A 23,765-nucleotide genomic window follows, 5' to 3' on the forward strand; every position below is an offset into this window, starting at 1 on the left:
ACAACATGCCACGGCCGACATCTCGCCATCTCCTTCTTTGTTCCTTGCTAGCCTCTTGACCTCTCAGTACTTGTAAAGCCCCTCCTCGAGCCCCTTGATCTGCAGCGCCAGGATCTTGCTATAATATCTGCACAGCGCGAGATTGCCGCCCATGAAAAAGAAACCCGGATGTCCCGATTTGCGCTAAATGGTTCTCACTAGATCATTGTCAGCATCGAGTAACTTGACTCGGTGTCAATTGGCAAAGGGAAAGGCGAGAGAACCGAATCCCAAGCCCACTTTGGGATCACTTACTTTCGCCTTCCTGATCGTACCCCCAAATGTCTCCTACGCGGTCTGCCACCTCATCACCGAAAATCTCTCTCGCCTGAGTTCTCATGTTCGAGTAGCCCGTCGCAAATATGATCTCGTCAGCCTCCAATTCCGAGCCGTCGGCAAATCTGAGGCCTCGCGGGAGCACTTCCTGAATCTCCTGGCCCTGCTTGACCTTGATTTTGCCGTCGATGATCAATTGCGAGCCACCGACGTCAATATAGTATCCACCGTCGCGCTGGAAGTATTTCATAAACAGGCCCGCATTCTCGGGTCCGCGATCAGTCTTGAAGCCCGCGCTCTCGAGACCGTCAAGCGTTTTTTTTTGTCGAATTCCGCCTGCAGCGCCGTGATCTTGACCTGCAATGCCTTGAGAACTTCGCTAGGCAAGCTGTGAAGCCACATATCTGCGTCGTCGACGGGCGGGCCGTCCTCGGAGTAGACGCCCTTCAGACCGGTCTCAGTAATAGCCTCGCTGGAGATGACGCACGTTGTTGATCGCTGAACAAGTGTCACGTCGTACCCTTTCTCATAAAAGTCTTGAGCGATGTCGTGCCCGGAATTACATGAGCCGACGACCACAGCTTTCTTGACTTTACCATCGAGCCTTGCACCTTTGAATTCGGAAGAGTGGCAGAGCACGTCGCCCTTGAAGTCCGAGAGCCCTTTGAGATGAAACGGGAAGTTCTTTTTGCCCGAGTGTCCAGTGGCTTGGATCACGTATTTGGGATGCAGTGTGCGAGTTTTCGTAGTACCATCCGGCTTTGCCCGTTTGACTGTTATTGTCCATACTCTCTTCTTGTCGTCCCAGGATGTTGATTGCAGCGAGGTTTGGACCCAGACATTTAGCTCGAGCAATTTGGCATATGATTCGAACCACTCGGCGAGTTTGTCCTTGGGCGCTACAAAACATCAGAACGTTGTACCAGTATAGGAGGAAACAAGAAAAGGCTTCTGCAGAGTTGGTGCAGAGTTTCCGGGACAGCAAAACTTACTAAAGATTGGCCAATGCGGAGGGAAATTCAAATAAGGCATGTGATCGTACCTGCAAATGATTAGAAGATTGTACAGGTCCAGATAGGAATAAAAGCTAGACTCGTGCTTGAATGGCACGGCCTGGCGGTGGGAAAGATTTACCAAACTGGATCGTGTAGAACAAGTTGGTGATATCTGCCTCGCCAATTGTCGCCAATTGTGTTCTCGCGATCAATAATGAGAGTGTCGACTCCGAGCATTTGCAAACGGGCAGCTGCCGTCAACCCGGCCTGGCCGGCGCCTGAGGAATTGTAAGTGGTGGTTCGATGAGCAGGCAAAGCGTCAACATACCAACAATCAATACTGTCGGCTCTTTGCCTTGGAAATTGATGGCGGCAGTTCTCCTCTCTTGCCAGTTCTTTCTGTCAGGTTTCCCACCATGCTCCACACCTTTGGGTCTTCGATGGTAAGTAGCTTCTTCATGGCCCTTGATGTCACGCAGTGTCGTAAAGAAGGTGAAGATTTTCCACTGTCCGTCTTTCTCGGCTAAGCGAGCAAGACCCTGGCCAACCCCTGTTTTGGAGGTGAAATTGAAAAAGAATTGTACGCCTTTGACGTCTCCTGTACCATCGAAGGCTCCAAATTGTGGTGATCGGTAAGGCGTGCTCTTGTCAATCTCGATCTGGGTCAACGGACACCCGTCGACCAAGAAGTCGGAGATCTTGTCGCGTCCTTTCAACGTGCGAAGGTCTCATGTAACGCCGAGATGGTCCCGCCAGTATCCGTCTTCTAAGAACAGATTGGCTATCGCCTTGGTGTCTCCATTGTTGAGCGAGGAGTTGAATGCATCCACAATCTTTGTGGCGATTTCATTAGGATCAGAAGATGTGGTCTCCGCTGTCTTTGGCCATTTGCATAGTGGGATATTCACTGAACCAGGCTCACAACGGTCCTTGGAAAGAGTGAGCTGTGCGTGTGGTTAGCACCAAGAGGTGTGTATGGGAGAGACGGGAACAGCAACGAATCCGCAGTGACACTTACATTTGGGTCAGTCGCGGACTGGACTTTGACGCTCATGATGTGCGATTGATTCGTTAGATGAAGATGGTGGTAGCCGACCGAGATAACGAACCCGAGATAGGAATATCTTAACGCAGTTGAGAGCAATGAACGTTATATCATGGTTTTGAAGTGGTCGTGATTGCTCGTGTTGCAGTTCGGACACGCGGTGCATGCGGGTGCGCCTTGCTGGAGGCGACACTAGGTTCGGTATCAGAATTGGCAACCCAGTGGCAACCCAAGGTGCCACAGTCGGCACCCGAGCTACCTGTATGCCAACCATTGGATTGAGAAGGGCGTACCCCGCCGATTCACATCGAATCGCAATGCTGATCTTGGGTGGTCGTACTCCGTACATTCTGGGAAATCGTTAGAGAGGGACAACTTCCTGTACTCCGATCCGTTTCCGTATGGAAGGGCCGTCGGTGCCGCCGGCACGGTAGGTACCCAAAGTCAGCGCAGAAACTCTGTGGCTAGCACTGGGACGTGATTCGCAAAAGTCCGCCACTAGTTAAGAGCCTCAAACTTCGCCTAATAACGCTTAAGCGATCGACGGGGCTTACAGTAAGATGGCCACGATGGCCTCGCATAAGAGGGCCGCATTTTGGCGAAGCTTCCACAATGCAATCACAAGTTGTTCCGGCGCACCAGCTTCATGTGTCCCTGGGCTGATACAGTGTGGAAAGCAGCTCAAGGTTCTTAGCCATCGTCGGACTGGATCCAACGAATTCGGTAATGTATCTGAGCATTCTGGTGCACCACAGATCGTACCCGTTAGGGAGTGCATTCCGCAGTCGCTCGTTGGTCGAGTTTTTGAATGCATTGAAAATGAACAGTTGACCAAAAAGTTGACCAGCACAAAAATATTTCAGTGGCATGAAATTTGGCATGGCGCGGAGACGGTCCCAAATTAGAGGCCAGTCCATTGCAAACCGCAATGCCCTCGAACACATTTTCAGGTCATTGTCCGTAGCTGCTGATGGATTCTGCAATGCCTTGTACAAAAAAGGCCGGCCCAGGTGGAACGTCGAGATGCGATACCGGGCCTGGAGTAGAGCGACTACCACGGCATCGCTGGGGCTGTCGAAGACGGGCTCCGGATCGTCCTCAGCGAAGTGCAGCGCTTCGGGCAGGTTGGCACGCCACTGCTCCCTGTCGACAGTCAATGTATTGTTCTGGTACACAAGAGAAACCAAGACTAGAAGCTACAGTGTCTTCCCCGATTAGCGTATCGAAAGGACGAACTCACAATTGGTGCCAAAGCTCCTCTGCAAGAGCCGTTGAAGGATTGCTGAAGTACAATTCTTCACGCACGCGACTCAAGATGATTCTCACGGCGATCTGCGCAAGAAAGTGATAATGGTAATACGAGTCGTCCGAGTTTTGAGCGCGTGACTTGCTGACGTACGGATATGTGGTGAACTTTGGCAGCGGGACTGTCTCCTCCCATTCTTTCAAGCCGCTGGATGGTAATTCCAATTCTTGCACGATGACGCTCTCGAGTGTCAACGCACTCCAGAACAACCTCGATTGCATGTCGGACAGCCATTCATCAAGAGGCTTGGGCGGACATTTCCAGAAGGCAGCACAACTGACAGATGCTCGATTGGTCATCATCCACTCATCGACTGGGCGCATGATTTGGGCGAAAAAGACTGCTGATGACAGATAATATTGGCAGCTCTGAATGTCTCGCTCGCAGAGACAGAACCCTACTCTTCTGCGGGCTTCGTTGAAGAAGCTCAGTCCGGCGAATTCTTCTTCCATGATGTGACGAATGAGCGGCGTGATCGGAGCATGCTGGGATGTGTCAAAGCCACCTTCTTCAAAAGCTTTGAGCCCCATACAACCCAATGCCATGATATTGAGAACGAGGCATGATTCCATGTCGTAGCCGAATCCCTCACGAACCACAACAGCAAGTGTGTTTAGGTAATAGTAGTCTCGATCGATAAAAGGATATACCCGATTGAAGGTGTCGAAATAGGCGTTGGACAGTTCTTTAACACATGACAAACTCAGCGAGGACAGCCAATCGCCTGTAGGCATTGTAGCTGCTGCTTGGATGATGGGGTTTAGTGACGGTCGTTCGGACTCCAGATGAGTAGGGTATGTTATCTCCAGGTTTTCAATGGCGCTAGAAAGACTCGGTGGCAGCGACGCATGGACTCCAGGCCAATGAATAGTTCGATGAGCACTGAAGGACAGTACCGATCCGCTGGCTGTCGGCTGAGTCAGAGGTCTGCTTGTCTGGGTTTGTGGTGAGGGCAAGGTTCGGTTCGATGGAACCGGTTCCATAGAATACGGGCTAGCAATAGGAGCATGATTTGATTCACTTCGATGAGACACCTCCGGCGAAGGTCTAGTAGCGGTTGGGATTGAGAGATGGTCGATCTTGGACTCCATTCTCCTCAGAGTGTTGAAAATCATACCCATAGAGGTCTCGTTTCTGGAAGTGAAGCCGTCAGTTCGTCCCAAAGAAAATGGTCTGGAGACAGGCATACTTGGTAGGTTTGCGCTCGACATAGGTGCATTCGATCCCCAGACTCCGACACAAGCTACATGGCATGTCTTCATCGCACCGCGTCTTCTTTGTACGGCAAGCTTCACAGGCCTAGAAGGGTTAGCAGTCGAATAGTCTTCGAGTGGTGATTCAGTACTTACCTGTCGTGCAATGAAGTTGCGCTGCCTCTTTGCCGGTCTGGAGTCATCATGAGAATCTTCCCTCACTTGGAGGTCGGATGCCTCCTGGCCGACCATGGGACTATGGAGACCGACACTTCAGCTCACGCTACCGAGAGATGTCAGAAAGACGAAATAGGGTAAAGTATCTGGCGCCGTGGCTTTTCATGCTGCACGCCCGTAGTGATTGTGTTGAAGTTGCTACTAGGCGTACTCCGTAGGCGCGAAGGACAAAAACAATTTTTGCTTAGGTCATCAACGCCAATCGTTGGCCAACAGGCCATCACGCTTGCTTTAGTGGCTTGGTGCGTGAGTTTAGGCCTTGATGGGCTCAATAGGCTTAAAGGATGGCGCTCAGCCGCCTAACTTTCTGCATCCTGTAAGCGTTGCGCCAGGCATTGAAGCTACAAGTCCATCATCATATATTTAGTAGCCTCATCTACCACCATGACTGATGTCCCATATCGCTGGGCTGCGGCATCTTGGAAAATCCCAAGTTGCATTCAATGCAGCAAGGCAGCTCTACTTCAATTCACAAAGGCTACGGCATACAGTTATCCCAGTAGAGGTTGCACCGGGTTTCATACATACGCCTTTAGTCGATCGAGGAGTATCCGGCATGATGCTTACCTAGATACTGAGACTCAGAAGTCTGACATCGAAGAGCAACCACCACAAAGGCAGAATTGTTCTTGCTCTGGTCGAAGGCTTCCGTTTCTGAACAGCAGCCGGTGTATTCACCGATAGGAGAAGATGGATTGTAACGTTTCATGAGCGAAATGTCAAGGTACCATCCATGGGCTGGTCGTGGCAGGTGGAAGAACTTCACGGCAGATGCGGGGAAGATAAGAGATAAGCGGGTGTCCAGTGCACTTAGCCACATCTTAGACAAAGCTAGTATCCGGTTTAGTGGAAGCTAGCACGAACTACTAGCAATATATGAGGCTGTATCCTGGCATCTTCAGCTACAATCTCTGTATCGGAAGCTGTGAGCTTTTGATGTCACCGTTGCAGTCTCCAAATCGCGCGAGAGAAGAAAGCACCATTCGAGTTACATTGCATAAGAACTCCCGCACATTTACTAGATGTTCGGCTACATGATAACCTGAATCAATGCTTCAATATGTAGCCTCCATTTGAAGGCAACGTCGCACGGACGGTTCTCGTCACGCGCCGAAAGGTCCAGTGTTACTCACTTTCGTCAAGACATAACAATGCCACATGTCCCGTCTTAATCAACAGAATTGCTCCTCAATCCTTGCCTACTAACCTTTTCACAGGGTGTACAATCGGACAAGATGGGCCGCGTTGGATGCAGACTTGCAGTGTTTACAGTCGCTATTCTGATAACTCTCACTAATGCTATCAAGGTGAATCCTCTGCCCGCACCTCAATCAACAACATGGGGCTCATCGGGACCGATAGCAGTCGGGACGGATCTGATGCTAAATACACAGTCGGAACAAATCATCACTGATGCCTGGAACCGATCTTGGACTACTATCAGTACTTTAAAGTGGGTGCCTGCGGCAATTGAAGCTCCTATTCCCAAGTTCCAACCTTTTCCGACCGACGCGCCCTCGTCCAGAGTTAAACGGTGGAACTCAAGTCTCAGTCAGGTTGATCTTACCATTGCCGACTGTGCGGCTGATTTGCAGCATGGTGTCGATGAGTCGTACACAGTCGACATAATTCAATCTACGCAAGCCGTCAACATAACGGCGAAGACAGTCTGGGGTGCTCTTCACGCATTCACGACCTTGCAGCAACTCATCATCTCGGATGGAAATGGAGGTCTCATGGTCGAAAACCCAGTCTCGATTATCGACCATCCCAACTACCCATATCGAGGTGCCATGATTGACACGGGGCGTAACTTTATCAGTCTACCAAAAATCCGTGAGCAGATCGATGGAATGGCGCTGTCCAAGATGAACGTGCTTCACTGGCACATGGCCGATGCGCAGTCATGGCCCGTTCAAATGCAAGTCTATCCGCAAATGACACAAGGGGCATACTCGCCACAGAGTACTTACTCGCAAAATGACATCCGAGATCTTATCGCCTATGCTCGTGCTCGTGGTGTACGTATCATTCCGGAGATCGACATGCCAGGTCATGCGTCTCAAGGCTGGACTTCGGTCGATCCTAGTATTTTGGCTTGCGCAGATTCCTGGTGGTCGAACGGTAAGCTCTGAAGAGCCTTAGGCTTTGATCTCATCTGTCCACTGACGAACTGCTGACTATTTGTAGACGACTGGGCCTTACATACGGCGGTGGAACCGAATCCAGGACAACTTGATATCCTGAACAACAAGACATATGAGGTGATCAAAAACGTTTACGGGGAGCTCGCCGGGCTGTTCAGTGACGACATCTTCCACGTCGGAGCCGACGAACTTCAAACAGGCTGTTACAACTTCAGCACAGCTGTGCAACAGTATTTCGCTCACAACAAATCAAGAACTTACGACGACCTAGTTCAAGTTTGGGTCGATCGAGCAATCCCGACCTTTAGATCAGCCGCGAACAAGACGTTGATGATGTGGGAGGATATTCTTATTGCGACACCTCATGCCCACACTGTCCCCAAAAATATCATCCTGCAAACTTGGAACAATGGGCTCGAAAACATCAAGAACTTGACCTCACAAGGATATGACATCGTGGTCTCTTCGGCTGACTTCTTCTATCTCGACTGTGGTTTTGGTGGGTGGGTATCCAACGATCCTCGATACAATGAAATGGCCAATCCAAATGCTTCAGTCCCAACTTTCAACTACGGAGGCAATGGAGGTTCATGGTGCGCACCTTACAAGAGCTGGCAACGTATCTACGATTACGACTTCACATTGAACCTCACAGCCCAGGAGAAAACCCATGTCCTTGGAACTGAAGTACCACTCTGGTCCGAGCAAGTCGACGATACCGTCATCTCGTCAAAGATGTGGCCTCGCGCCGCTGCTATGGCTGAGCTTGCCTGGTCCGGTAACAAAGATCCCAAGACGGGCATTAAACGCACCACCCAGTTGACGCAGCGAATCCTGAATTTCCGCGAGTATCTGGTGGCAAATGGTATTCAAGCTGCACCTCTGGTGCCCAAATACTGCCTCCAGCATCCACATGCATGCGATCTTTACTACAATCAAACCGCGCTCGCCACGTATGCAACGACCCAGTGAGCAGCGTCTTGCGATCAGGAAGAGTAGACGGCAAGACGAAATCAAATCGACAAGAGCACCGACTTTTAGGTAGGAGCTGATCCTTCTTCTGTACATACATTCTGAATGGATCGTTGCTTGTCTCGCCTCCACTCCGATAACGGACTCGAACTGGTCTTGTTCGGCTATTCCCGCGTGTCTTTTCGAGATGCATACCTGTACTCCCTTTCTCTTCTCCAATTGCCGGATCCAGCATCGCAAAGCTTCCGAGGCCTGTTACTCCGTAGCTCGCCTCCCGTTGCTACCGAGGGGTTTGTGGAGGTGGAGGCGGCATCTCCAACTTTTGCTTCGCAGTGCATACTTTCGGCCTCATATACTTCGAAAACCATGCATTTTGGAAAAATCACACCGTGGTATCCATCCCAAGCACATAATCGGGATTCCCGTCAATATGCCCCCAGCTTTAACAACAGAGGTTGCCGTCAATGGCAGCACTGCAAACGCCGTCAACAGCGCCACCCACTTCGCCAAACCTATCGCCGTGACAAGTATATTCGCTTCCTTCGTCGCCAATGCCCGCACCGACTACCTTACCCAGCATGTGCGAGACCGACTGAAAGAATACATCATCGACTACATCGGCGTGACCCTCGCCGCCAGCCATTCCTCAGATTCGACTCAGCCAATCCTGGCCGCAGTCAAAGCCTTAGGCGGCGCTACAGGATCATCCACGGTCCTCGGCAAGGGCAAATCCTTCACGCCTCAATATGCCAGCCTCCTCAACGCCGCATTGGGCCATAGCCTCGATTTCGACGACACATACGCCAAAGGCACTCTGCACGCTGGCGTCACCGCCATCGCCGCCGGACTGACCCAAGCCGAACTTCTCGGCGACCAAGCCGACATGGACCGCTTCCTCCTCGCCGTCGCCATCGGGTACGAAATCACCTGCCGGCTGGGCAAGGAACTCGGCAACGAGGCGTATTCGCGCGGGTTTCACAATACCTCGACGGCCGGCATCTTCGGCGCCGTTGCGACCATCTGCGTGCTGAAATCCCTGCCGGCGGAAACCATCTCGAACGCCTTTGGTCTGGCGGGCTCCAAGGCCGCCGGGTCGATGCAGTATCTCGAGAACGGCAGCTGGAACAAACGTCTGCACCCGGGATTCGCGGCGCACGATGCCTTCATGGCCGTCGCGCTGGCCGAAGCAGGCGTCATTGGCGCGGCCAAGATCTTCGAGGGCACGTTTGGGTTTTTGAACGCCTACTCGCCCAAAGAGGACAAGGACCTGGTCTATCTCACGGCCGAGCTAGGCAGTAGGTGGGAGTTCCTCGAGACTTCGCTCAAACCGTTCCCCGCGTGCCGGATGACGCACGGCTTCATCGAGAACGCGACCAAGCTCGGCCGGGAACGCGGGTACACCAAGGCGAGCGACGTCAAATCTATAACGCTCTCGCTCAGTCCGGCGAATGTAAGCGTCGTGGGCGCCCCGATCCCGAATAAGATCCATCCGGAGAACATGGTCGACGCGCAGTTCTCGGCGTACTTTACCACGGCGAACAGCTTCCTGTACGGTTCGGATAATGGCGTGCGGTGTTATGAGAAGGACCGGCTTATGGACCCGGAGATCAGGGCGTTGACCGACAAAATTACCTGCAAGGGGGACAAAGCGATCAAGCAGTTCGGATCGAGGATGAAGGTCGAGTACGCCGATGGCAAGACCGAGGAAGTCGATATTCCGTACCCGCTGGGCGAGACGCAGCATCCATTCACGAGAGAACAGGTCGATGCGAAGTTCTTTAGTTTGGTAAATCCGGTATTTAGGGAGAGGAGGGCGACGCAGATTCGAGATATGGTCAATGCTATTGAAGGGCATACTGTTACAGAGCTGCTAGGCACGTTATATTGACCATTTAATGTCATTGTATATTTATATATTTTTTTATTCCTACTTACTTCAATCCACCCAGTTCCTGACTCAATACTGGCGGGAGGTCTCATGGGTAGATCGTGTGATTTGGCGCTAGGTGCCATTCGATGACAAACAGCAACGAGGACAATCTGTGTGGCAGGAGGGACTCTTGTTCAAGACGAGATCCAGGACAATGTATATGGTAGGCGGGGACCCTGTTCATTGTGAGGTGCAACTGCTGCTTCGACGATTCAAGCGGCAGCCGTCTTGCACCCTGGTTAAGTGGGTTTCATTGCCCTTGATACCATGGCATTGTGCCCAGGCTGGAAGGCATGGCAATTGGATCATTTGCTCGACCTGTATTCTTCACCTTCTAATCACGCCGTTTCGTATCCATACATAGGATACTCCAAAAACAGAGCCACTTCTTTCTGGTACGCCACGACATCCAGCTCTGGCGCATAATGGGACCTTTTGCATCCGCTCTGGACTTTCACTCCGTTGAAACGATCGGCAATCCAGTCCAGCCACAACTGCTGCCCGGCATACAGCACGGGAACATGGCTCACTCCTTCGAACGTCGCATACTCCAACGCATTGTCCGGGTACGCCCGACAAGTTGCATTCACGGCCGCCGTCGTCCCGTTGGGGTTTACACTAGAATCGGCCGTCCCCTGGAGCACGAGCATGGGACCAGCGAAAGGCTTCCCTCCATTATGCGTCAAATTGTTGAACGCGTCGAAATACCATGTCTTATTCCAATCGTCCTTGAACAGGTCAGGCTGACTCAACAGCTCCAGCGCCACGGATTGGCAGCCTTGCAGGCCTTGTAGGAGCTGTTGAGACCGAACGCCTTTATCGTTGAGCCACGTCGAGGGCTGGAAACCAGGGAAAACGGACTTGATACCTGTCCCTATCCGGAGCAGCAGGGAGCCCAGCGATGCAGGGTTGCCTAGGTTGCCGTTTACAAGCGCGCGGACCGATGTGCCCGGCGAGCCTGCTACTGTGCCCAAGTATCCTTTGACAGGGCTGTGCGCGAGAATCTGAGCGGCACCCCAACTGGCTCCACCGCCTTGCGAATGGCCCATTATGACGAACTCCTTGCTCAGGCTTGACCACGCCTTCTGCGCGGCTTGGACCGAGTAGATCAGGTCGTTGCCGTGAGCAGGGCTGGCAAGGTACTGGTGCGGCAAGAAATTGCCAGCTGAGTCGTGATCGACACCGAGGCCAGCATAGTCAGGTGCGACGACGACGTAGCCTTGCAGAGCGAGGACGAAGGGGGCGCTGTACTGGTACCACAGATTTCGGATGTGGCTTGGACCGCATTCACCGCTCCAGCCGCTTGTGCCATGGCCCCAGGCTACGACGGGGAGGCCGGTAATGTTGTTGAAGCGCCGCGGGAACCAGGGCCACAAGACGTAGGCGGATGCGGGGATCACAGTGCCGTTTAGATTTTTCGTCATGAACACCATACGCGAGAGGGCCACGTTGGGTGGCACGGTATAGAACGAAGTGTTGGTGTACTGCTCGACTTTGATGACGGAACCGGCTTGGGCGTGAGAGGCATTGGAAGGGATATCCACGTAGAAAGGGTCGAGTTGAGTCGATGAGCCTGCCCAGTTGGATCTTTCAAAGTTGACAGCCACCAAGATCGCATTTGACAGTTCTTCGGATAGATTTGCATTTGCAATGAGGATCTCGGCTTGCGAGGGGTCAAGCTTGCCATATGTCGCGTTGAAGGTGGTGTTTTGAGTCTGAGCCGGGTGTGCGATTTGACTTTGGGCCCAGGACAACGGCAGGCATAGAACGAGACAGAAGGTCTTTGAGAGTGTCCGATACATGGTGTGTTAGGTATGGTGTAAGGTCAAGATGACAACTCACCTTCAAAATACACCCAGAATTACATGGTCACTCAGGTGGTCTCGTGCCTCCTTTATGGCCTTTCCGTCCATGACGTTGGGCAGACTGTCTACCGCCGGTCGCAATGCCGAAGGCTTGGACACATCGAGTGTTGGTGCAGTGGCTCCCCCGCCCACAGAGCCACGTATATCCTGTAGCCCTTGTAGATCAAGGTCAAGGAGAGCACCATGCTTGCCGACCAACCGATTGACTCCGCAGAAGAGAAAGAGAGGAAATCTGTGGAGAGGGAGATGTGCGGAGAACAGAGAATACCAGGTAGCAATGTCGTGATGTCGTGATGTCGTGATGTCGTTGTTGCAACGTCTGTCTCGTGGAATGTGACCATACTAGGCTGTGCATGAGCGCACATGACGAAGAGTATAGAAACAGCTTCAAATGAGTGTCTGAAGCAGTGAGGACTCCGGCAAGCTTGTTCAATAGCGCTGCGCACATGCTTACTCATCATGAAGACACAGGGCGTCGAAGGCGTCAAGGCGTACCTGAACGACCCACGTTCCCAAGCCGCTAGCGTGGAGCTGGAAAAATTTTCTTCATCAATCATACTCCCTGAATTGTCGTCAACAATCGGCCATCAGACGTCGAATTGGCAATCAGCGATGATAGCGATCATAGCTCAGGTGCGAAAATGTCCACTTCAAAGTTCAATTGGACGATTGTACTGACTTCCAGTTATAGTTGGGAGAGCGTCAGTGAGTCTACTCAACTCAAATTCTCAAAGTACCAGCTCCTAACGGCCCCGCCAGGACTGAAGTTCAACTTCGGTTACAGTTTATCTGAAGGTCTTGTGTTCGATCCACAATGATCGCATCTTCTTTTTGAAGTTCTTTTTGCAGATTGTACAGCAGTGACGTTTAATTGTCGGGTCCTTCCGTGAACGGACTTACTGAGCAGAGAATGAGCAGTATTTTATTCCCGAATGGCGCCATTCCTACTTGTACGTGAACAGTTACACTTGTCGGTAAGCCTTGTAAACTTCTTTCTCCCTATAGGTAGGCAATCTGATATGAAACTTTTTGGAAACCCATAGTAGTAGTAGACCTAAGAAAAATCTTTGTACATCGTGATCACACAGTTTTCCTGCTTTACCCACCAAACCTGTCCATCGTCCTGCAATATCATGATATCTTCCCTACTCCAAATGCATCCCATGACACCCACACCGCGCCAGCTATCAACAATCGTCTCATTCCTTCATTTCTCCTTCTTCCCCGCTGTTTTCTTTTTGGGAGTTTTCTGAGCCCAAGTTGTCTTTGAACTGAGGCTGCCGGTCAAATCGCACACCCGGTTGCTCGTTTTCGCCACCAGCTTTTGATCCTGATTTGCTGGTAAATCCAAACTTGCTGAGTAAAAACTTACCACCAGATTTACCCTTGGTCGGGGAAGAGGAGCGATCCGACCTCGACGGAGTTTCAGTTGGCGCAGTTGGACGTAACGATATCGTTGATCGCTTTTGCTGAATCCGTTGAGTCCTAGCCAGGCTGCTGGCGGTTGGAGCTCGGAAACTTGCCGTGGATGGGCGACGAAGGAACGACTTCATGGGGTTCAGGCTCGGGGCTTGCTGAGTAGCAGAAGAGGGCGCGATTATATCACCAGGTAGTGGCGGCGGCTGCTTCTGTTGATCTGTGAGGCTTAGGCTTAGAGGTTGTGGCAAGCCCTGAAGCCCCCAACCGCCCTCAGGACGGACAAACAGGCCCTTGGTCAGCTGTGAGCAGATGTGCGTTTCCTGACGTCGTTTTGGGGTGGATGAAGGTTGGTCAGCGAAATAGTCTTGTCTTGTTAGAAAGTGGTAAGGAGTGTTTATCTCTGATTGCAAAGGGCCACCAGCCTTGAATCCACGCACCGCCCAATTTGTAGTCGCAATATCTCTTCGCCTTCACATATTATCGTTCATGCACTGCTAATGGCGAGGAGGATCGCCTTCAGCATTGACCTGTTCGATTGACTGAGGAGGAAGGTAGAGTCACTTGCTGCCAGCAAGTTTGCTACCCACCCGATGCAGGGCGAACCACAGGCAACAAGGACTATCGTCAGCAGCCGTTGGTCCAGCCTGCAATGCGCAAGAGCGAATGGTCGCTTCAGTTTCAACCATGTGGATAGAACTTCTGGCGGCATCCCTCACAATTTCTTGCTATGCAGGCCATGCTTCAATCCTGGAGCCCTCGTGGTCTTTTATGCGGGTGCAATTGCACCGTTCTGGCAATAAACCGGCGAGGAGCATCTGGTAAACATCATGCATCGCTTTACAAGGTTGATTGAGTATTTGTCCTGAGGTTATACCGCTTCGAGAGTATCGCGTGAAAGCAGCAAGGGTGCTTACGGCTATGCGACCAAGAGCGTGCCTCAATACGCTGGCTTCGGGTAGAGACAGACGATAAATGATACGCCATGGCAACATAGACTAGCACTGCTTTCGTATGAGTGGTGGGGGGAAATAATGCAGAATGTTGAAGATACTGTAACCACTTGAAATGAAGTGAGTTGAAATGTGGTTTTAGCGCCTGCCGGGCCTGGCTACGGAGGCATGGGGCGTCTCGAGGAGGTGAGGAGGTCAGATTAGGGCTCACTAACTAGGCGCGGCTCGGCGGACAGTGGTCATCGCTAACCTGCATACCTTACTAAAAGCTAAACTCCAGCGCTATCTGCTTTCAGCATCGATACCTTATGAACAGCCATACGTTCGATGCCAATCGTTGAAAGTCGATTGCTCAATTCTTGTGATATGTTGGCAAGGTCAATGTTGGCTTCGTTATAGCACCATAAGTTTGCTGTGCTACCATCCATTGTCTACTAGTAGGTGACTCGGAGCCCAGCTGAAAATGACCTATTCCCGGGCATTCGATGCTCTGTTCGTCAGAGTAACAATAACGCGACATATCCTCCTGGAGAAGCTCAATCCTCTTGGAAAGAGACAGCGCCAAGTACGCCGGATCCTTTGCTCAATCATAATTCGTCCATGTCGTGCCCCTGGAATGCTAAGGATTCACTCCATCCCCGCGATGAGGATGCTGCTGATGAGGATGCTGATGAGGAGCAGGCCGTCTATATGCTGTTACATCGCGACATGGGCATAATCACCTGCCTGACTCATTGCCATGACCCGTAACATGTCCATGATTGTTATTGCCGTTGCGACCATTCATTCGGAGATCACTTGTTGGCTCTGGAGTCATCAACATATCGCCAGATCTTCCTGCCAGAGCATGCGCGGGCAGAGGGGGTCGCAATCGAGGCTCAAACTCCTCGACAAAGTCCATGAGGTCTGGAGGCGATGAAGGAATTGTCTCTGGAGGTGATGGTTGGTGTGACTCCTCCAGGGATCCGATGGTGAAGTCTTCGATGGCTCCAAGTGTCAGATCTTATTCTCTTAGAGTGAGCCCCTTAGGACTTCTCCTTGCCTCCTTCTGCTGCCTCACCCGCATGAGGTCGCGTTGACTTCGTGGCTTCAACCTGCTTCTTGACTATCCCCTCTGCGCCGTCAATGCGCTTCTCCAAAAGTTAAGTTGCTCTTTACTCTTCGAGTCCGTCGCCCAGTCTTTCAATTCATGCAAGATCTGTCTGGCCTCGATGATCCAATTCATTTTATCTGGGTGGCGCCCAATGTCTGCATGCATTGCAATGCACGAATTGACCGATGCGCGCAACATTGGGTTGAGGTCCGGTTGGAAGAGAAGGTCGTAGAATGTCTCAATGGAGCTGCTGGTGTTGCCATGGCAAATGTTCTCGACAGCCTGCACAAAGGTCAGTACTTCAAGAGACAATGGAAGCAGGGACTTGCCTGACTGAAGCGAGCCCAGTAGAATCTCTGTAGATTGGTCATGGTCGGCATATTGAAAGTATGAGTCTGAATAACATTGAGCACTTCCTTCGGGCGGCCAGATGTAGCGAGAAGCGAGCTCGACGTGAGTGAGGATTGCGGTCGAAGATGATGATTCACGCCAGTGACACACGGCACTTTGCGGACAGTGAAACATAGGTAGTAATCAGGTGAATAGGACTTCAAGAATCAGCCTGCAGGTACCAATACATTCACTCAGCTGTGGCTATCCCCTGCACAGCGGCAAAGTTTAGTTTGACCTGCAGATGCATCTTTCGGCTCGAGGCAATAAGGCGACATCACTTGATGTATTAGTCTCAATAGTACTCAGCCAGACTGAACACCCAGTGGTGGCCTTTTCCAGTAGACGAGGTATTGTATTCCCTTTCTGAATATATTACAAAGACGTGACTCTCTCAAGCACTGTGGACAGTTCTATTCCTTAAAAGTGATATATTGCCTACACTGGGCATCGTCATGGTGCTATGAATGTTAACACTTCCACCCAGATCATCGTGATCACAACTACCACCGTCGTTGTTATACTTCCGTCTGGTATCATGACTTCTACGACTTCTTCTCTTCCATCGCTTCCGCTAAAAGCCTGCTTAGATAAGCAACTTCAACATCTTGACGACATTTTATCTCCATCCCTTCCGTCGCTATGAGCTCGGTTGAGAAATGTCCCTTCCCTCCTTGTTCAGACAACAGTACAGGAGGATGGGATACATCTCCAAACGTGCTCTGGACAATCTCGTCCCCAACAAGCTCCAAGAAATTCGGTCACACTGCTTCCACAACCAATATGACCAAGTCAACAACCCGAATGGCATCGTCGCTCTGGCCATCGCCGAGAACAAGTTGATGCGCGATGAGATTTGCCAACACATCAACAAACATATGAACATCAACCCATGGCATCTGACTTACGGTCAAGGTCCCAACGGCGACCCAGCGTTACGCCGAGCTCTCGTTAGCTTCGTCCAGGAGGTCTTCAAGCCGTCGACGGAAATCACCGAGAACCACATTTGCATATGCAATGGAGCAGGCAGCGCCGTCGACAATCTATCCTTCTGCATGGGCGAACCAGGCGACGGTATCCTCGTCGGTCGACCACTGTATGTAGGTTTCTTTCCAGACATAGAAGCACGGGCGAAGTAAGTGCGTCTCTCCATTTGATCTTCTCCCCGATACTCCGTACCATCGATTCAGAAGCTCAACTATGGACAAGAATAAAACCCGTCCTCGTTCCCTTCGGCGATGTGAATCCGACATCCGCAGCCGCCGTCGCCGCCTATGAAAATACTCTACACCGCGCCAACGCGTCCGGCACTACCATTCGAGCGATCCTGATCTCCAGTCCACATAATCCGCTCGGCCGCCCCTATGACAACGACTTCCTTATCGGCATATTGAAGCTCTGCTCAAAGTACAACATCCACCTCATATCCGACGAAGTCTACGCCAAATCGCACTTTCCCAGCAAGGATATCCCGAGCCCGGCACCGTTTGTGTCAGTTCTTTCGTTTCCACTCGAACAATACATCGACCCGTCTCTCGTCCACGTCATTTACGCCATGAGCAAGGACTTTTGCGCCAATGGAACCAGAATAGGTGCCCTGATCTCGCCCTTCAACCCGCAATTGATGAGATCATTCCGCTCCGTAGCCAGCTTCACACGAGCATCTCAGCTCGCTGAGCACGCATGGTTGAATCTGCTTACCGACAAGGCGTGGTTGGACTGGTATTTCCCATTGTTCCAGTCCCGTATGACCGATTCGTACGAGTACACGGCGTCATTTCTCAGGGACCATAACATCCCGTACAACCCAGCAAGCGTGACGAGTTTCATCTGGCTTGACCTATCGCGGTGGATTAAGGAAGATAGCCAGGATGCTGAGCTGGAGTTAAATTGGCGTATGGCTAAGGGAGGTGTCTGGTTAGCTATGGGCGCGAGTTTTGGGAGCGAGAAAAACGGTAATTTTAGGTTGACCTTTGCATCGCCCAGGGAAGAGCTGAAGTTGGGTTTGGAGAGGTGAGTCGAGTCGCGATAAGGTGTCAGGCGACGTGAATTGCTTACGGAGTGCATTTCCCAGGTTGATAACAGTTCTCAACGAGCTAGAAATGGATGGTGTGACTGTGCGGCGATCATAACAACTCGAAACATCATCCGAACGAGACGAGCTCCATGGAAACCTGCTGTAGGAAGGGCAATCGATCTGACATCTGGATATCGAATGGAATATGAAGGCGAGTTGTCAATTGGGACCAAGGACCAGGGGATGATGAACAACGTCAGACTTCGGCTCAGGCAATGTGCAGGAAAACAGACTTTCAGGGAACGTGGGCAGTGATGCGGTAACAATCCTTCCAGCATGTAAGTGGAGGATTGTGAGGCTTTTGGCAATCGTAGATGTCGTCGATGTGCTTGATGTCCGGACCAAAGAGACAAAGTCACGTGCCGTCTCAGCAAGTTTGTAACCTGAAAGAAACTCTTCTAACTTACTTTATTAGCCATCTGCGAGCATCATACAGAGTACGGAGAGCTCGATCCAAAAATCCGAACAAGACCATCAGATGTCATCTCAAAGGAGCAGCGACAGGTGAAACATCGAGGTATCGTGGTTGAAGGGCCATCGAAACCCGGCCTCTTTCTTTCCATCATCCTTATTCTGGGCTTTCGAGGACTGTCGAGCATGTGGTGAGAGATAGAGACGCGATGGTTGTGCTTGATGTACGGAGGTATATCTGCACAATTCTTGCTGGCTGATGCACTGCTGATGGCAATTCCCCTTCGAGAAGCGTGCATACTGGCGTTCGCACTATCCTCGCTAAGATCTTGTCCAGGCATTCAACCTCCCCTGCAAAGTCACACATTGCGACACTACTGTACCTTGTTGAGCCATTGTCTGACAATATTAATCTGGTCAGATCCTTGATCTCATCATGTCGGCATTCACACTCGGGATGTACTAGGTACATGCACTGCGCCTCGCTCCGAAGCGTGATGGCGTCGTGGTCTGCCATGATCCATCTGCCCACTGCCCATCGTAGGCGTGGGCACGATAACTCAAGCACCTCTGATTTGATACTAATCATCATCTGTTTGCATGTGCACCTGACGACGACGCATCCGCCCTAAAGAATTCGAGACAGCTCTCTACATCAAGCTTGGGTGGCAATGTCACCTCGCAGCCTCCATCGTGGGCAGTCACTCTCGAATATCCAACCGAGAACAATCTTCACAGAAGAGGCTTGATGTGTGTTGGAGTGCACCCTTTATACGAGCGACTTACGGTTCAACGGTCTTGGCTGTAACCGCTAGCATGCCGATAAGCAGGCGACTACTGTGTGGTGTGCATATGCATGGATATGTCGCTCAGATGCCCCTTTGCTGTCCATCTCTGAACGGGAGAGATGAAGGCGACGAGGCTCTTTATCTCCATATCGCCTTGGCTGCACCCATCTCACAAGCATGAAACAACTCACCCAAAAAGATCCCTGGCATGGTTGAACATCCCACGGCTACTGCCTAGCTAGGTCCCAGGAGGAATGCCTAGCTTGGGCGCTGGACCCCTAGCGACGAGTAATCAGGCGTCCGGAGATTGTTGTGGTACAGGCCGGACAATTCTTCAGCACCTGAAAGGGAAAAGATTGTTCAGCTGTCAATCTTTTTCTCCAGCTAAAACCACCATGAGGGTCTTACTAGGGCCTGAAAGCCACCTCTGGTGGACCACGGAATCAGCGGACTATGCTTCCTGGCGAAGAAGCCGTTTCTTCGAGAACGCGAATCACAGAGCTACGGTCAGTCTATGGACGCCTGGCGCCCTTCTTCCAAGCCCATGAGAAGGGTAAAACCCCCGGATCCATCCCCGCAGGACAAGTGCTGCTGGGTGGTCCTGCTCACAACTCCGTACCGCACGGTCATAAGTTCAGCCTCGGCCTCGACCTGTTGGGGTAGCTACATGACATATTAAACCAGCGCATTGGATATACTTACTAATTTACTCCCTACTTCCCTTCATCCCTCTCATGTCGCGGAAGTATCTTCTCATCAATTGAACGCCATCCGCTGTTCGTTGGGGAATTCCCGTAACCATGACTGTCAAGAAAAGACATGCGTCGACCCATTCGAGCATCTACAACAGGCTGGTGACTGTGGCTGTGGCCTTTGGGTCTATGGTGCGTTTCCTTCCCACCACGACCCTTCTTTGCTGGTCTCAGCGACGCGCGACTGACCCCTTGAAAAGACCTATGGCTACTGCTCGGCCATTATTGGAAGTACCATTGGTCAGCCTGGTTGGTACACGTACTTTGATCTTCCGATGCAAGGAGAGCCCGGCTATGGGGGGAAGACGACAGACGCCATTGCCACCGCCAACGGCCTCTACAGTGCTGGCGGAGCCGTCGGAAGTCTGTTTATCATGTGGTCGGCTACATCTCTTGGTCGCAAACGGAGCATCCAGTTGGGAGCTATACTAGCCATCATCGGCGGTGCGCTGCAAGGCGGCGCCGCAGCTTTGGCCATGTTCCACGTCGGTCGAGTCATCTCAGGTCTTGGGATCGGAATCCTGGTCACCGCCTGCCCCATGTATCTTTCGGAGCTTGCGCCTCCTGAGAACCGTGGCTGGCTCGTCGGACACCATGCCATTTTCCTCGTGTTTGGCTACATGCTCTCCGGCTGGCTGGGCTACGCTTGCTACTTTGCAACGTCCAAGAACGAATCCTTCGCCTGGCGGTTCCCTCTCTGCGTCCAGACCCTGCCACCGCTCGTCCTGATGGTCACGTCGATATGGATCCCCCGGTCACCGAGATGGCTGCTCCAGCAGGGCAAGATCGAAGAAGCCTGGACCGTGATCCGAGCACTGCGCAAGTCCCCCGACGACCCCGACGACCTTGTCGCAAAGGAGGAGCTCTACCAGACCAAAGAACAGCTTGCGCTTGACGCTGCCAAACTGAAGACCATCGGCTATGGGCCCTGGATGGCCTGTATCAAGAAGAAGAGCTACCGCAAGAGGATGATCATTGGATTTCTGACTCAATGGGGTGCCGAATTCGCCGGACCGCTTGTCATTGTACGTGCCCGTGGTGTCTCTTGACTTTTTGCCATTCCAAATATCTCGAGACTACTGCTAACGTCAATCACCGTGTCCTAGAACAACTACTCAGTCATTTTGTACACCAACCTCGGCCAAACAGGCTCGATGCCTCTCCTCCTATCCGCTCTCTGGCTCACAACGGCTGGTAAGCAAGCGCTCACTACTCACCCTTTTCTCCACTCCATTTCTCTCCTCTCCTTCTGTTAAGATTATTCTTTTTCTTCTCTGTCTTTCAAGGTCCCACCCAACTCATCCCCTTTTTCTCACAGGCCTCCTTTACAACCCCGGCGGCGCCTGGCTGCACGACAAAGTCAACTCCCGCCGTCTAATGTACATGATCGGCATAGCCGGCTGCCTCGTGACGACGTCGTGCCTGTGCGCCATGATCGCCAGCTACGCGGGGACCACCAACCACGCGGGCAACGCGGCGGGCGTGTTTTTCGTCTTCTTCTACCTCACCTTCCAAGGCACCTTCTGCGACACCACCATGTATCTGTATGTCAGCGAGATTTTCCCCACCGAGATCCGCCCCATCGGCATGGGTTTCAGCCTGTTCGGCCAGTTCGCCGCGACCATCATCCTGTTGCAGACGGCGCCCATCGGCATCAACAACGTCGGCTGGAAGTACTATCTTGTCATCGTGTGTTGGTGCATCGTCTACCTCCCCATGATCTACTTCTTCTGGCCCGAGACCGCGCGCCTGAGTCTCGAAGAGATCTCGGCCAAATTCGGCGACGACGTCGCCGTCCATGTCAACGACGTGAGCGAGGAGCAGCGCCGCGAACTCGACGAGTTCCTCAAGACTAGGGACATTGTGCACGCCGACGACCAACAAGCAATGGCGGCTTCGCAGCAACAACAACAGCAGCTGCTGCAATCCACCGAGATCAATGAGAAGGGTTCCAAGGTCTAACCTACATACTAGTAGTATACTAGTAGTAAATGAATGGGCGAGATCCGCAAAAATTCAAAAGTCAAGGGACTGTTATGCAGGGCTGGGCAGTCTGGATCTTGTAAGAGGTTCCGTTCGAGGGCCTGCACCTTCTCAGAAAGGTATTGAGATGGGCTTAACCATTTCCATGGATCGGGGTGCTAGCAGTAGTTGTGAGAAGGCGCAAAAGGCGCGGAAGAAAAGCTAGGATTCAATTGTCGGTCGTATATCATGTCCCATCAAGATATCAAGACCAAATCGAGATGACGAGGAAGATATATATCTAATTGTATGTATACTAAAAGTGCATAGTAAATCGTAAGATATCTAACCCGTCGATAAGACCGTTACGACATATCACAGACGACGGTGTGCAGTCGATGGACAAGAGATGTCTAGGCAGACTTGTCCGAAAGCATGCGGATGAGATGTGCCACCTTGGCCAGGGGAGATGCCGTTTCCTGTGAAATGGGTTGCGCCGACAGGCAAGGTATAACACCCAACTGCTCCTTTCCCCCAACTCACCCATGCGGTGCTGCACCCAACCTGGAGCGCCAATACCAGATGGCGCTGGCGGGTTTCAAAAAATCGCAATGCAGTTCGGCGGACTGCTCACCCCGCCGGGCATGTTAAGTGGTGCGCTGGCCACGAAGAATTCCCAACGTTTGTGCTCTTGACACAAGCGGCTTAGACCCTCCAAGTCGAACAACTCGCCAATCGGCATGCCCCATCCCGCGAGGAGATACTCATGCATAAACAAACCCTCGACTTCTTGTCCATTGGCTCTAGGATAAGACTTCTTGGGAGGGTATACTTCGAAAGAGATGGCATCACTGGCAACGGCAGCAAAGCCAGTATTCCAGATCCAGCGGAGCATTTCCTCTGTGCCTTCAATTCCTGCGTGCTGTGGATTTTTGGACTCGGCATATGCGTTCTTGTCCGCAGGCGTCATCTGCGTATCCCATTCCTTCGTGACGCCCACGCGGACGAAAAGAATATCTCCTCGGCGAAACGTCACATTCTGCTCTTCCGCAATCTCGAGCAGTACCGACAAGGGTATTGAGTGATCACTGAAGGTCGAATACGAGACACCTCTCCGCTCCGCGTACGAGACATAATCGAGCAGGACGCCTCGACCGCAAATGCCTTCTTGAGCCCAAAATTGTAAGCCGATCCGGTGATTCTGGGGATCTCTGATTTCCTCTTTCGTCACACCGCCGTAAAATAGCCTCCGTTTCGGATCCAAGTCGGTCGGGCACAGCTGCGAGAAATGGCGTAGGCCATCCCATTGACTGCTCTGCTGGGGATTGAAGGTGTAGATATCGTCAAATGCCATGCCATCTAGCAATGGCACAATCCGATGTTCGCACGGCAGCCGGTTGAAATTGGCGATTTCGAGCTTGGTCAGCTCCCAGCCGACACTCACACGGCGACCAGAACGAATAGAACTCGCAGCTGCAGCTGCGACAACTTCAGGCGTCAAAAGCACCAATCGACCAAGTCCTTCTTCGCGCGAGCCCGGTGATCCCGGCCATAATTGTCGCTTGTTTGGAAGAGAATCGAAGGATGCGAAGTGGACAGAATCAATCTGAACTTCATCCTGATGGTTCGCTATCAACGGCGACGCAGAACCCATTGCGCGTCCCTCAGCGTATCGGGCGAGAGGCAAACAGAGTCTGATGTAAATAAGGGTCCCAAAATATCAAACGAAGGACGTGTTTGTCCTTTCGGCCGAATGATCAACCGAAGCAGAAGTTGTTCGAATTGACGACAAACCAAGCGAGTACCTGCGGGCGAATGGTCAATCAAGTTCGCATTTCCCACACCAATATTGTTACTCGATCGGAAGAAACTCGCAAGATTTCGACTTCGAGAATTCACCCAATGATCGACCAATGAT

At 51.8% G+C, this 23,765-nt stretch overlaps 8 protein-coding genes across 8 annotated transcripts; 4 read left to right on the forward strand and 4 right to left on the reverse strand.

Annotated features, from left to right (window-relative positions):
* Window positions 1-183: 183 nt before the first annotated feature.
* PV05_11229 (uncharacterized protein) lies at window positions 184-2,364 on the reverse strand (the record flags this gene model as incomplete). The annotated part of the gene is made up of 8 exons (XM_013454691.1): window positions 184-197; window positions 295-689; window positions 716-1,214; window positions 1,308-1,357; window positions 1,450-1,588; window positions 1,639-1,969; window positions 2,048-2,254; window positions 2,329-2,364. 8 exons carry the CDS (start codon window positions 2,362-2,364, stop codon window positions 184-186), a joined length of 1,671 nt encoding a protein of 556 aa, XP_013310145.1.
* A 635-nt stretch (window positions 2,365-2,999) lies between these two features.
* PV05_11230 (uncharacterized protein) lies at window positions 3,000-5,106 on the reverse strand (the record flags this gene model as incomplete). The annotated part of the gene is made up of 4 exons (XM_013454692.1): window positions 3,000-3,498; window positions 3,596-4,795; window positions 4,851-4,960; window positions 5,011-5,106. 4 exons carry the CDS (start codon window positions 5,104-5,106, stop codon window positions 3,000-3,002), a joined length of 1,905 nt encoding a protein of 634 aa, XP_013310146.1.
* Window positions 5,107-6,326: 1,220 nt separating this feature from the next.
* PV05_11231 (uncharacterized protein) lies at window positions 6,327-8,210 on the forward strand (the record flags this gene model as incomplete). The annotated part of the gene is made up of 2 exons (XM_013454693.1): window positions 6,327-7,215; window positions 7,282-8,210. The coding sequence occupies 2 exons, from the start codon at window positions 6,327-6,329 to the stop codon at window positions 8,208-8,210; spliced, it is 1,818 nt and encodes a 605-aa protein (XP_013310147.1).
* A 430-nt stretch (window positions 8,211-8,640) lies between these two features.
* Window positions 8,641-10,098, forward strand: PV05_11232 (uncharacterized protein; the record flags this gene model as incomplete). Its single annotated transcript, XM_013454694.1, has 1 exon — window positions 8,641-10,098. One exon carries the CDS (start codon window positions 8,641-8,643, stop codon window positions 10,096-10,098), a length of 1,458 nt encoding a protein of 485 aa, XP_013310148.1.
* Window positions 10,099-10,113: 15 nt separating this feature from the next.
* On the reverse strand, window positions 10,114-12,379 carry PV05_11233 (uncharacterized protein). Its single transcript, XM_013454695.1, has one exon. The coding sequence runs from the start codon at window positions 11,940-11,942 to the stop codon at window positions 10,479-10,481; it is 1,464 nt and encodes a 487-aa protein (XP_013310149.1). The 5' UTR covers window positions 11,943-12,379; the 3' UTR covers window positions 10,114-10,478.
* A 4,134-nt stretch (window positions 12,380-16,513) lies between these two features.
* Window positions 16,514-18,577, forward strand: PV05_11234 (uncharacterized protein). The gene is made up of 3 exons (XM_013454696.1): window positions 16,514-16,992; window positions 17,067-17,870; window positions 17,932-18,577. The coding sequence occupies exons 1-3, from the start codon at window positions 16,517-16,519 to the stop codon at window positions 17,987-17,989; spliced, it is 1,338 nt and encodes a 445-aa protein (XP_013310150.1). The 5' UTR covers window positions 16,514-16,516; the 3' UTR covers window positions 17,990-18,577.
* Window positions 18,578-19,826: 1,249 nt separating this feature from the next.
* PV05_11235 (uncharacterized protein) lies at window positions 19,827-22,173 on the forward strand. Its single transcript, XM_013454697.1, has 4 exons — window positions 19,827-20,017; window positions 20,086-20,910; window positions 20,992-21,079; window positions 21,204-22,173. Exons 1-4 carry the CDS (start codon window positions 19,934-19,936, stop codon window positions 21,845-21,847), a joined length of 1,641 nt encoding a protein of 546 aa, XP_013310151.1. The 5' UTR covers window positions 19,827-19,933; the 3' UTR covers window positions 21,848-22,173.
* Window positions 22,174-22,445: 272 nt separating this feature from the next.
* Window positions 22,446-23,501, reverse strand: PV05_11236 (uncharacterized protein; the record flags this gene model as incomplete). Its single annotated transcript, XM_013454698.1, has 1 exon — window positions 22,446-23,501. One exon carries the CDS (start codon window positions 23,499-23,501, stop codon window positions 22,446-22,448), a length of 1,056 nt encoding a protein of 351 aa, XP_013310152.1.
* Between the last annotated feature and the right edge of the window lie 264 nt (window positions 23,502-23,765).

Source organism: Exophiala xenobiotica (assembly GCF_000835505.1).
Source record: "Exophiala xenobiotica strain CBS 118157 unplaced genomic scaffold supercont1.7, whole genome shotgun sequence".
Taxonomy (NCBI): domain Eukaryota; kingdom Fungi; phylum Ascomycota; class Eurotiomycetes; order Chaetothyriales; family Herpotrichiellaceae; genus Exophiala; species Exophiala xenobiotica.